The 12,300-nt window shown below is 36.0% G+C and overlaps 1 protein-coding gene across 3 annotated transcripts in view; it reads right to left on the bottom strand.

Annotated features, from left to right (window-relative positions):
* Window positions 1–12,300, bottom strand: part of muc (dihydrolipoamide S-acetyltransferase muc) — a 277,556-nt gene that overhangs the window by 225,942 nt on the left and 39,314 nt on the right. For all 3 annotated transcript variants that reach the window (XM_090392923.1, XM_090392924.1, XM_090392925.1), the window contains exon 4: window positions 5,075–5,347. In XM_090392923.1, the coding sequence (XP_090249049.1) occupies window positions 5,075–5,347 (273 nt within the window). The remainder of the gene's footprint in view (window positions 1–5,074; window positions 5,348–12,300) is intronic.

Genomic DNA, 12,300 nt, shown 5'->3' with positions numbered 1-12,300 from the left:
TGATAGTGTCCAATTATAGGCCAGCATGTATATCAGGCATAGTGGTGAAATGTTCGAGGGGTTGGTTAGACAGAACACAAACCCGGATTGATGAGAACAGAAATCTTTTGAGAGAAAGCAGCATGGGTTTTGTTAAGTATAGATCATGCTTTAATAGCTTGAGAGTAACTAGTATATTGGACAGAAGAGATGCTTACAGAGTGGATTGTGGTTTGGATTTTGCTAAAGCATTTGATAGAAAACCATATGATAAACTGCTGTTGAAATTGATTGTAAAATTGAAAGTGATTGTGTTGATGGGATGAGTGGAGAATTGTTCTGCTTGTATAATGTATGGAGTATCAGAAATAAAAGGGCCAAGTTTGTAGAACTGATTAAATCAATATGTCCAAAGATAATTGGCATAAGTGAAACTTGGTTGACTGAGGATGATATATTCTCAGGACTTTTGAAATGGTGGGATATAGAATTTTTTGAAAGGATAGAAAGATGAAGAGAGGAGGGGGGAGTATTGTTAATGGTAGCAGAGGAATTGTGTCCTTCAAGAGTCAAAGTGGAAAATAGTAGTGTGAAGTTTTGAAGACATCTGGTGTGAAATTGAGATCAGTAAAATAGTATATCTAATAGGATGCTGTTTTAAGCCAGGGTGTGTGGAGAGTATTGATTGTGAAATGTTTAGAAAAATTAGTTGGGCAAGTAAAAGGAAGATGACGATCCTAATGAAAGATTTTAATTATAGGAATGTGGACTGGAAAGAGATGGTGTATAGTAACAAGGAGAGTGAATTTGTTGAGTTTCTGTGAGTAACTAACTAAAGCAGCATGTGATGGAAGAAACAAGAGGTTTATCAGTATTAGATTTGGTTATATCCTCACAGGATGTGGTTGTCAATGAAGTATCAACACTACCACCTGTTGGTGAAAGTGATCATGAGGTACTGATTTGAAAAGTAGTCAAACAGGTAAAAGTTGATATCAAGAAGATCTATATGTGGAACTATAAGATGGGTGATTATCAGAAGCTCCGTAGTCAACTAGCATCAAATACATTGGGTTGATGAATTGTGTAGAAAAGATGTTGACCATGCATGAGAAATGATAAGGTAATATCTAACACAAGCAATGCATAACTGCGTACCAAGAGTTAAGTGAATAAACAGAGTAGGGGTGAGATGGATGACCAGTGAAATCAAGCAAGCAGTGTACAAAAGAAGTTATGGAGAAGGTACAAGACAGTTTGCAAGTGAGCAGATGCATGAAGAATATAAACTGCAGGCCAGAAAAGCAACAAGCATGGTTAAAAAAAAAAAAAAGTAGAATATGAGAGGAGATTGGCCAATCAGGTCAAAACTAATCCAAGGGAATATTTCTGCTATATGAGAAGCAAGAGGGAAAATAATTATGGCATGTTAACAATAGTGGATAGTTATGGTAGCAGTGTAACCATACCAAATGATATAGTGAAATTATTTAACAAACACTTCATCAGTGTATATCATAGTGGTGTGAATGATGTTGCAACATGTAGAAGGGAGGCAAGGATTAGGAGAATTAAAGGTGAAGGAATCAAGGGTATATCAAGCGTTGCTTGAGTTAGATGTTAATAAGACTGTGGGAATGGATGACATATCACCACGTATTTTTAAAGAATGTGCAAAAGAGTTAGCCAAGCCCTTGGCTTGGCAAACTCTTTTGCACATTCTTGTGCAATGAAATTGCCAGGTTATTTCATTAAATAACCAGGTTATTTAATGAAAGTCTTATAGTGGGGAAGGTTCCTAAAGAGTAGAAAAAAGGCAAAATAATACCTCTCAACAAGCATGGTTCGAGAACCAAAGTTTCCAATTAGAGACCAGTCTGTATATCTGCAGTTGCGATCAAAGCATTGGAAAAATTGGTTAGAAATAGATACAGGATTGGGTTGAAGGACATATGATTTTCTACGATGGTCAGCATGGGTTGGTGAAGGGAAGATCTTGTTTTAGCAATCTGCTTATGTTTTATGATAAGGTGACAAATGTGCTGGATAAGGGAGAATCACACAGAATGATATTCCTGGACTTTGAAAAAGCATCTCATAGATTATCACATGATAAGTTAGTGTACAATCATGTGATAATCTATAATGTACAAGCTGCAGAAGATAGGAATAGATAGTATATTGGTTAGATGGATCAGAGATTGGTTCTCTTTCTGAATGATACCAGCAAGTTGTGTATGATGGAACTGTGTCTCAGAAAAGGAAGGTGACTAGTGGTGTGCTTCAGGGTTCTCTTCTTGGGTCCCTACTGTTTGACCTATATGTTAATGATATTTCACATGGATTGACTTGGGATCTTCAAATGTTTGCCAACATTTCAGGAAGAATAATCACAAGTAGTGCTGATGTTAATTTTCTACAGGAAGATCTGAATAGACTTTTAGCTTGGACAAATGAGTGGGGTTGCAGTTTTAATGTCAATAAATGCAAAGTGTTACACTTTGGGACACAGAGATATAAGGTTACATACTGTATTGCTGGAGCTGTACTTCACAAAGTGGACGAGATTCGAGATCTTGGAGTGATGGTGGAATGAAGTTCTGAGGGCACATTGCACATGTTACAAAGACTGCACATCGTATAGTTGCTATGATAAAAAGTACACTGACATGTAGGGATAAGGTGGTGGTGGTGCCTCTATATAAGGCATTGGTCAGACCACATATGGACTATTGTGCTCACTTTTGGTCACCTAGTTTTCATTGTGATGTGGAAATACTAGAGAGGGTCAAAAGACAAATAACCAAAGTGATATCAGGACTCTGGAGTGTTGGTTATGAAGAGTGTTTGAGAGAATGTGGAGTACAGAGATTGGTGGATAGAAGGAAAATAGTAGATATGATAGAGACCTTCAAGTTAGTTAAGGGATTCTATCAGATTAATACAGAAGAAATTATAAAAAGACTGGATACTAAGATGGGAAAAACGAGAAGTCATCCCTGGAAATTGTATAAACATGTGGTGAAGAAGGGTGTGAGGAGTAGATTTTTTACGTGGAGAGTTGTTAGTGAGTGAAATGCATTACCTGAGTGTGTTGTGAGTGAAGGTAGTAAATAACTTCAAAGCTCATTATCATAGACTTGTTTCTGGTTGAGTGGACCTTCCACAAAGAGTCTGTTGACTCCACTGAGGTTACCAAATAATAATAATTGGGCAGGATGGGAATGGATAGTCAGTTGGCAGATTCCTTACAGAGATGTTTGACTGATCCATAATCCTTTACGATGTCCTCACAATTTTAGCAATGTGACCCAAGATCCTTTATCTTCTCCACCTCCTCTGAAGTATCTCCAAGTGTATACTCTGCATCCTATCTATCTATCTTTTACAAATTTCCACTCACATTACCTATTTAAATCTTCTTGTAAAGTTAGAATGTCTGCTCTATTCCTCATAATTCTCATCAACTTTGCATTATCTGCAAACAATTTAAATATCATTAACATAAAAGTTAGACAGTAATGGCCACAAAATAGCCCGAGGCATGGCACTGGTGATTTTCTTCTTCCAGGCTGCTCCCCATTCACTACTTGCTGATATCTATCAGACAACCAATTTTATTCAATGCACTAATCTATTATCAAACCATTTGCTTCAATTTAATTACCAACTTGTCATGTGGTAATCGATCATAGAACTTTGCAAAATCTCAATATATAGTTTGCCCACAGTTTGTAGATCTCTGCTTAGTGTCTTGCCAAGAATAGACGATTCATGCTGAAGGGGAGAAAGAAATGAAGGATGTACGAATTGGTTGCCAACATGCCAAATCACGTGCTTTATAGGTAAAATTTTCCAACTGTTATACAAGCAACATAGTTACTACAATAATCATAAAAGAGAAATTAATTTTCCAATGTGTAATAATAAACAACTCATCTCACAATATACACTGATTACCCTATTATCGGAATGGATTCTTCTCCTCCTGTTGACATGCACAGAAGTGTTGAAGGGTCTCCAATCTGTGGGTGAACTATACCACTGTGTATGTCTTCCCCCCCCCCCCTTGTCAATTGCATTTGTCACCTTGTAAGTAGAATGCTAAAACATGATCCCTCTTAAGAAAACCCATACTGACCTTTCGAGAGATGCTCCTTATCAATTCTGGATCCTACTTCTCATGAACTTCAACACCTTAATGACCACTACAAATTCATCTACATATTATAGATGATTTAATCGTTTCCTTGGTAAATCAGAACAATTTTACATTCTTATCACCCCTTTGGGACTTATCCCATTTCAAAATAAAATCTTGCTAAACATTATGCCAAGGCTGTCATTAACTTAATGGAACATTCTCTCAAAATATGCTGTAATTACATCATCAAGTCCTGCTGCCTTATTAGCATCAAGTTTACTCAATTATTCATGTACCTCCTTCCTGCTCATCATCAGTCTCTCCTCCTCTATTCCCAATACTTTGCACTCAAGCTCTGCATAATGTTACACTTACTAAGATGAAAATACCTTTATAAACTGATAATTGAAAGACAGAAGCATGTTTCATTTAAACTAGGTGAATGTGATTTACTTGGTAAGTTCTCTCCCATCAAAGAAATTTGTAACTTGACTGCCTTGAATAAATAAAAAATATGACATGTCTAGTAACTTCAAAATACAACTGGAACCCACCAACAGATAAATGCTATGGAAAAGTTTGACACTCTTGACATTTCAAAAAACTTGGGATTTGGTATTAAGGTCGTTTAGCTGCCTGCATCTTCTACTCTTTTATAATTTGTTAGCTGATCTCCTCTGTACTAACTTTGAGTCAAATTCAGAATTATTCTAATAATGACACAGTAAACTTTTTTTCCTTTCACAAACTGTGCACTAAATGTTCTAGAAAAACTCCCCCCTCAACATTTTAAAAGGTAACCTCAAGTTTTTTTTTTTTTTATAAATGGAAAAAACACATATATTGATATATAATATTTAATCAGAGCATCAATTAATTATTACATTTTAATAAATAACAAAAAGTGAATGAAATTAATTTTCTAAGAACATTTTAAAAGACTTCTCTTACTGTTAGATCAATTCCTTTTTCAGATGCTAATTTACGGGCTAAAGGACTAGCAAGTATTCGTTCTGCAGGCAGTACAGAAGCAGTTGGTGATGGTTGAGGAACCACTTGTGGTGATGATGGAGGCAATGGTGGTGTTACTGTTAATGGTGGAGATGATATTTGAGGAGTAGAGGGTGGTGGTGGTTTAGGTGAAGGCTTAATAATTCCACCTTTATCAACAAAATCTTTAAAAGCATTAATATCCCCTTGATTTTCAACTATAATGCACAGCAACTGAAAAACAAAAAATAGAGAAATAAATAAAAAGATAAATTCTATTAAAATCAAATGGAGATTATTGTATATGTAAAATACAATTTTAAGTATATTCTGCAAATATTATAGTATATCTTCCTAGATGGAGAAAACATCTACTAAGCCTGCAAGGTGGTAGATGACCATCGCTAGGTGAAACACCATCTTGCTTATTGGGGGGGGGGCTGAAGTGGTTGTTACCATGTTTGGTCTGTAGAACAGGAGCTCCAGTTTGTCTCCCACCCAATCTTCTAACATGAAGTGTGAGTGATATTTTCAAAAGCAAGCAAAACGTACTGTAGAGGTCCCCCCTCCCCCCCCCACACACACATTTTCAAGTGAACAGTAGTAAAGCAGTTCCACAGGATGGTCACCAGATAGCATTCAAGAAATTGCTGCTATCTACACTGCAAAATTGGGCCTGGAGGGAGACCACGTAGTGAGATGTGAGACAAACCATCAAGGCTATGTTATGCCATGGAGACTGTATAGATCAGTGGTTCCCAAAGTGTGCGCCGCAGTGCCCTGGGGAGCCACGGCTTCCTCACAGGGGTGCCACTATTACAAATTATTCATAATTTTATTTCCATTTTCAATTCAATGTGATAGGACGCGACATCTAGCAGACCTGGTGCAAATCAGTAACTCACTTAGTAATAACTGTTTGCAGAAGCCTCTACAAATGGTTACTAGATGGCACTCTACAATAATTAAGTTCTCAATTGCTTCAGTAGTTTCTCGAACTTTCTCAGTACTTTGTGTTCGTATATAAATAGCTGTTGGTTTTCCGCAGTCTTCGTGTTGAATTAGTTTTCGGAGATTGTATCAACTGAATATTGTTGTGATTTAGTCAAGTGAAGTTTTTGAAGTATTTCTTCTCATATGTATTTTTAAAAATGGATCAGTTTTTACTAAACAGTAATAAGCGTTGTGAGAGAGAACATAAAGAGTCAAATAGTGGCAAGAGTGTGAAGAAGCGTAAATATCAAAAATATGATTACAGTTATTTGGACTTTGGTTTTACGTCGACAGAAGTCAATGTTGAAGGGAGACTGCAGTGTGTACTGTGTATGAGTTTTGGCACTAGAGTGCATGCTGCCAAGTAAGTTGAAATGCCATTTAGAAACCAATCATCCCAGCATGGTTAGTACATCTCATGACTACTTTACCAGAAAGTTAAAAGAATTAAATCAACAAAAAGGTAGTTTTATAAGCAGGCGTCAATACCAAGCAATGCTTTGCTAGCATCTTACAAGGTGGCATATAGAATCGCAAAATATAAGCCTCATACCATCGCAGAAGAACTCATTCTACTGGCTGCTATAGATATGGTGAACATTATGATCGGTGAGTCTGCTAGGAAGCTGCTTTCAAAAGTGCCTTTGTCCAATAATACCATCAGTTGCAGAATACAGCACATAGCGGAGGACCTCAATGATCAATTAATTGAAAAAATAAAATGGAAGGAATTTGGATTGCAGCTGGATGAGGCTACAGATAATAATAATGATGCTCACTTGATTTGCTATGTAAGGCTTATAGATGGTAATAAAGTATCACTGCTGGTGCTAAGGCTCAAGACTTGTTCGAGATCCTTGATACTTTTATATCCGAAAATAATTTGAAGTGGACTAAGTGCGTTGGTGTCTGTACTGATGGTGCTCGTTCTATGTCCGGCTGTTATGGAGGATTGCAGGCACTTATTCAAAGCAAAGCCCTGATGCACTGTGGACCTATTGCGTTATTCACAGGGAAGCACTTGCGTCAAAATATCTGAGTTCTATATTGAAACAGGTCTTAAAATATGTAGTGAATGTAGTAAACTTTATAAAAACTCGCCGTTGAAGGCAAGGTTTTTCAAAAAACTATGCGAGGATATGGGATCTGAGCACACATCTTTGTTGTACTACAGCACTTCGTGATGGCTCTCTCATGGTAATGTTTTGTCTTGTATGTTTGAACTGCGACAGAAAATTTATAATTTTCTTAAAGAGGAAGACCGCAAGTATACTGAAAATTTTGTGAATGAAGATTTTTTGGTAAAACTTGCATACTGATGTGATATTATTGAAAAGATGAATGCTCTGAATCTCTCCCTGCAGGGATGCAACATGCACCTTTTAGAGTCGATTGAGAAAATTTCAGCTTTTATAAAATAACTAAAACTATGGAAAAGAAAAATGAATGAAGACGGAGGCAAAGAATGTTTCCCCTTGTTCCAACAGTTTTTGACCTCCAATGGAGTTGGTTTCACTCAAGGTATCAAATCCATTTTTGAAGAAGAACAGTTATCACAGCTTATCACCTGGTTTGAGAAATATTTTCAAATTGATAATATCGATAAATTTGCATGGATTCAAGATCCATTTACTGCCAGTGCTCCATCTGAATTTACTGCTGCAGAAGAAGAGAATCTTATTGAATTGTCTTGCGACAATACATTGAAAACAAAATTTAGCAGCATGGAATTAACTGAATTTTGGATATCAGGAAAAGATGGATATCCCCTTCTGAGTGAAAAAGCTCAGAGAATTTTAAATCCATTTACGACTTCTTATTTATGTGAGGCTGGATTTTCGGCGGTCGCTGTGATAAAAACTAAGTATCGCATGAAAATCAAATGAGGGTGGCTCTGTCCAGTTTGATTCCAAGATTTGAGAAAATGTGTGGTGATCAACAGGCTCATCCATCTCACTAATGATAATTAATTGAATTTGTTCAATTACTTTTTTTTGTGATCTTAAATACGTGTTTTATTTATTTTTACCTAACCCTTTAATTAAAAAAAATTATTCGCTATTTCGCAAAGCGTACTTGTTAGAATTTGACATAGGGCACCTTGGGAAAACCTGGATTCAGCAAGGGCGCCGAGAATTGAAAAAAAGTTTGGGAACCACTGGATGACATATCTAATTATATCTCCTTGAACAGTATGTTCTCCTGTTCTTTTTCTTGTAACCTCTGAAATACTGTTTAACATATCAGTAAATTTAAATGCGGTGTCACTACAGTTAAATTAAAGACAATTAAAAAACAAACGTCTTTCAATTATTCCCAAAAGGCTACAACTTCCAGCTCTTCAAAAAGAATAGCAACAGCATCTTCATCCTGGCTACACATGACATTTAACTGCTATAAGCCTTGCAACTCCTTGTGCATGAAAGTGATATACATACACACATTTATATTACATATGTAACACAAGATTATATACGATATTATATATAGGCAGTCACCAACTTACATAAATTAGAAATTAAAGAAATCATCCTGAAAAAGCTATGAAAAAATTTGAAACCATCAAAAGATTTCTGATGGTTTCTTGATCAAAAAACTCAACTAGTTATTGGATGAAAAACATCCACAGATCAAGAAACCATTAAGAAACTCAAAACATACCATGCAAGACTTCCTAGAATATATGGTTCACCAAAATTACATAAAGGTAACCGTCCACTTAGAGCTATTGTGGATTCTATAGACAGTCCTACATATAAAATATCAAGATTTCTGTATAACCTTCTCTGTCCCCTCGTTGATCTATCAGCTTATTCGATAAAAAATTCCACAGAATTCCATACAAGAATAAAAGACATTAAACTAGCAAATACAGATATATTAGTAAGCTTTGACATTGTTTCTCTCTCTTCACTAATATCCCTCACAAAGAGACAATAGAATTGTTAACCCAAAAAATTTCCACTGGACATAATTATTAAAATTTGCAATCATATCAGGTTACCTCACATGGAAAGATAAAATATATAAACAACAGGAAGGAACAGCAATGGGCTCACCCTTATCACCCAACTTTTATCTTGAACACCTAGAGGACAGACTTTTCGCTCTTGACCCAAAACTAACAATGTGGCTATGCTATGTTGATGACGTCTTTGCAGTTTGGGGTCACAAGGAACCTGAACTCTACTCATTTTTACACAAAAATCAACATCATGCATCTTTGTATCAAGTTCACACTAGAAAAGGAAACATTAACTGGTGTTTCCTTTCTTGATGTACACATCCAGCATAAACAAGATGGATCCATTTCCTCTTAAATCTACCAAAAACCAACTTTTTCAAGTCATTACATCCATAAAACATCAACTCACCATCCATCTCAAAAATATGGTTCTTCTGAAGAATCTCTAAAACAAGAATTGGATATTATCAAAGAAACAGCCTTACTAAATGAATATAATCCAATAACAACCCAAAAAATAATTAATCACTCTCCTACAAATCAACGCAGAAGAAGCCCACAGGACTCCTATACCATAAGTTAAAGGCATCTCTAAACGTTTGGCAAAAATTATGATAAAATATTATCTCATTGCTACCTATAAACTCATCAACCAAATTCACAACTTGCTACCTTCCACAAAAGACAAACTCTCACCAATGATGCTACCTGGCATATATGAAGTACCATGTTCATGTTACTATGGACAAACAGGAAAATCTATAAACGTATCTCTGAATATCATGACGACATCCATCTTATCAAACCTCACAAATCTGGCCTTGCACAACATGGAATTGAAAATGCTAACCACAGGATCCAATGGCAAAAGGCTAAGCTACTAACATAGATCCATATATAAACATAAACGTTTATATAAAGCAAGCAGGTCATATTTCCATATTTCCCTTGTTTCCATTTCCCCCACCCCATGTGCTGATCTCTTCGTGGAAATTTCACGAAAGGTTCCCAGCTAGCAAATCCTAAACTCTCAATCTAATTGTCATCATGATTACCTGGAAACAAAGCATTGCTGAGTTAAACAGTTTCCTTACTTTACTGATTTCATTCCATCTAAAAATAAAATTCACATTGAAAATCGAAAAAGACCAATTACCTTTTCTAGACATTCTCATCTTTTATCAAGAGATGAGACTGTCTAGAAAAGGTAGAGATGAACTAAGTTAAGTTGAAAGTTGCAAAGTGTAGGGTCTTGAAATTTGTTAGACAAGCATGGAATACAGATTATGCAGGGAAAATTTTGAAAAAGGGGGGGATGAGAGATCAGGGAGTGGTGGTAGACAAAGACTTGAAGTTTAGGAATTAGATTACTAAAATTATGAGGACATTACAACAGATTATGGTAATGATGATAAGGACTTTAACATCTAGAGGAAAAAAGAGGTTATGGTTTCCTTGTATAAGGCCTTAATCAGGCTGTATACAGACTACTTACTATGAACATATCTGTTCAGCAGGTTTTCAAGGGAATGAGGATATCTTAGAGGGTCCAGAGTAGATTCACTAAGTCCATGTTAGGATGCAGTGCCCTGTGAACAGGAGGAGAGGGAATATGCAGACAAATAAGTTGATGTTACCAGATTAATGTGGAGACTTCATAAAGTAGAGAAGAGGGAAACAAGGGCATAACATCATTGTCGACTGTATAAGGAGATTGAGAGCAAGAGAATGAGGAGAGGTTCTTAGCATGGAGGATGGATGGTGAGAAGAATGCATCACCCAAGAATGTGGTGAATGCCAGAAACTGTGGATGGGTAGTAGACAGCATAGTTCGATGATCTTTTTGTGTAAACCTTCTGTGATGAATCTTTTGACGATTCTGAGATCTGATGTTCTGAATTATGCAGTGCATAATTATGAATACAACATTTTGACCAGAGCCTCTAAATTATACAGTGCACTGCATAATTCAGAGGGTCTGGTCAAAATGTTGTATTCAAAATGATTGGAGTAGAGCAATCATAGTAGTGAACTACAAAAAGAAAAATGTGAGAATTACAAAGGAATTTACTTAATGCTCAAGGTAAGATTTATGCAAGCATTCTTTTAATATATATATACAGTTGTACGCTGAAGTTACGCAGTAGGTGGGACCAACAAAAAGCGCATAAGTCAAATTTGCGTAACTCGAGGTATAATTTTGCATGTAATTTATATATACAATCATACAAAATATTAGTTAATTGGGACCAAAGGTTTACAAAAACACCTATATTTTTTAAGAAATATATCATAATTGTAGTTTTTTGTGCATAAAAAAAAGAAAGTTATTTCGATGTAGATGGTTTCATAAAATCTAATAGATTCGTTTGACGGCATAATGTCTTTTTCTTGTCACGCAAAATTTCTTCATAGCAAGCTAATGATTTTTTTATTCCTTGCCTTGCGGCTACAATTCATTCCTCGTTAGAATCAATGTCCTCCAAAATCTGTAAACCTTTCTTTTATGATTGTTCTTACTGTGGATTCCTGTAGATCGAACTTCTTTGCTAGCTCACAAATTTTCATTCCGCCTTCAAAATCCTTAATAATGATGAGTTTTGTTTCCAAAGTCAATGTTTTTTCTTTTCTTGCTAGCTGTAGAAGAATCAGACTTGCTTCTATTGAACGACATTATTATTTTTTATGTGATAAAATTTTTATCAAGAACATAACATTAAACAATCGCAAGGTTTGTAGACTATAAAAATCGCGTATGAATGGAGACTGCACGAAACACGTCAGTGCTTGTTCACAGCATGTGCAACACTGGTGAATGCCGCCGATGCCGGAAAGATACGACTAGTGGTGAGGCAGGACGGGAATACGTACGTATAAGAAACCGCGTAACTCCAGATTTGCGTAAGTCGGGGTATGACTGTGTGTGTGTATATATTAGGTAAAGGAGATTAGAAAGAAATTGAAATTTTGTAAGTGCAACTTCCTATTGTCAACAACTGGTCACAGAAGATATCCAGGGTTGTGAAGTTCAGGAAGACCATAAATCTGAGATTGTCTTGTACAGGACCTCAACCTTTGAACATTATCTGAATTGAGGGAGATTACATTATTTAATAAAGAGTGAAGTTTATTCAGCTGGCTGTTGGTTGGATCCTGCCAATTGCAATGTAGGTGTTTTAATTTATAAGACAATATTTCATGCTTATATTCAGAAAGCGTCTAACACAAC

Source organism: Typopeltis vanoorti, chromosome 5, assembly GCF_054136105.1.
Source record: "Typopeltis vanoorti isolate ZY-2024b chromosome 5, IOZ_Tvanoo_1.0, whole genome shotgun sequence".
Lineage (NCBI taxonomy): Eukaryota > Metazoa > Arthropoda > Arachnida > Uropygi > Thelyphonidae > Typopeltis > Typopeltis vanoorti.
This window is presented reverse-complemented; position numbering and strand designations above follow the sequence as displayed.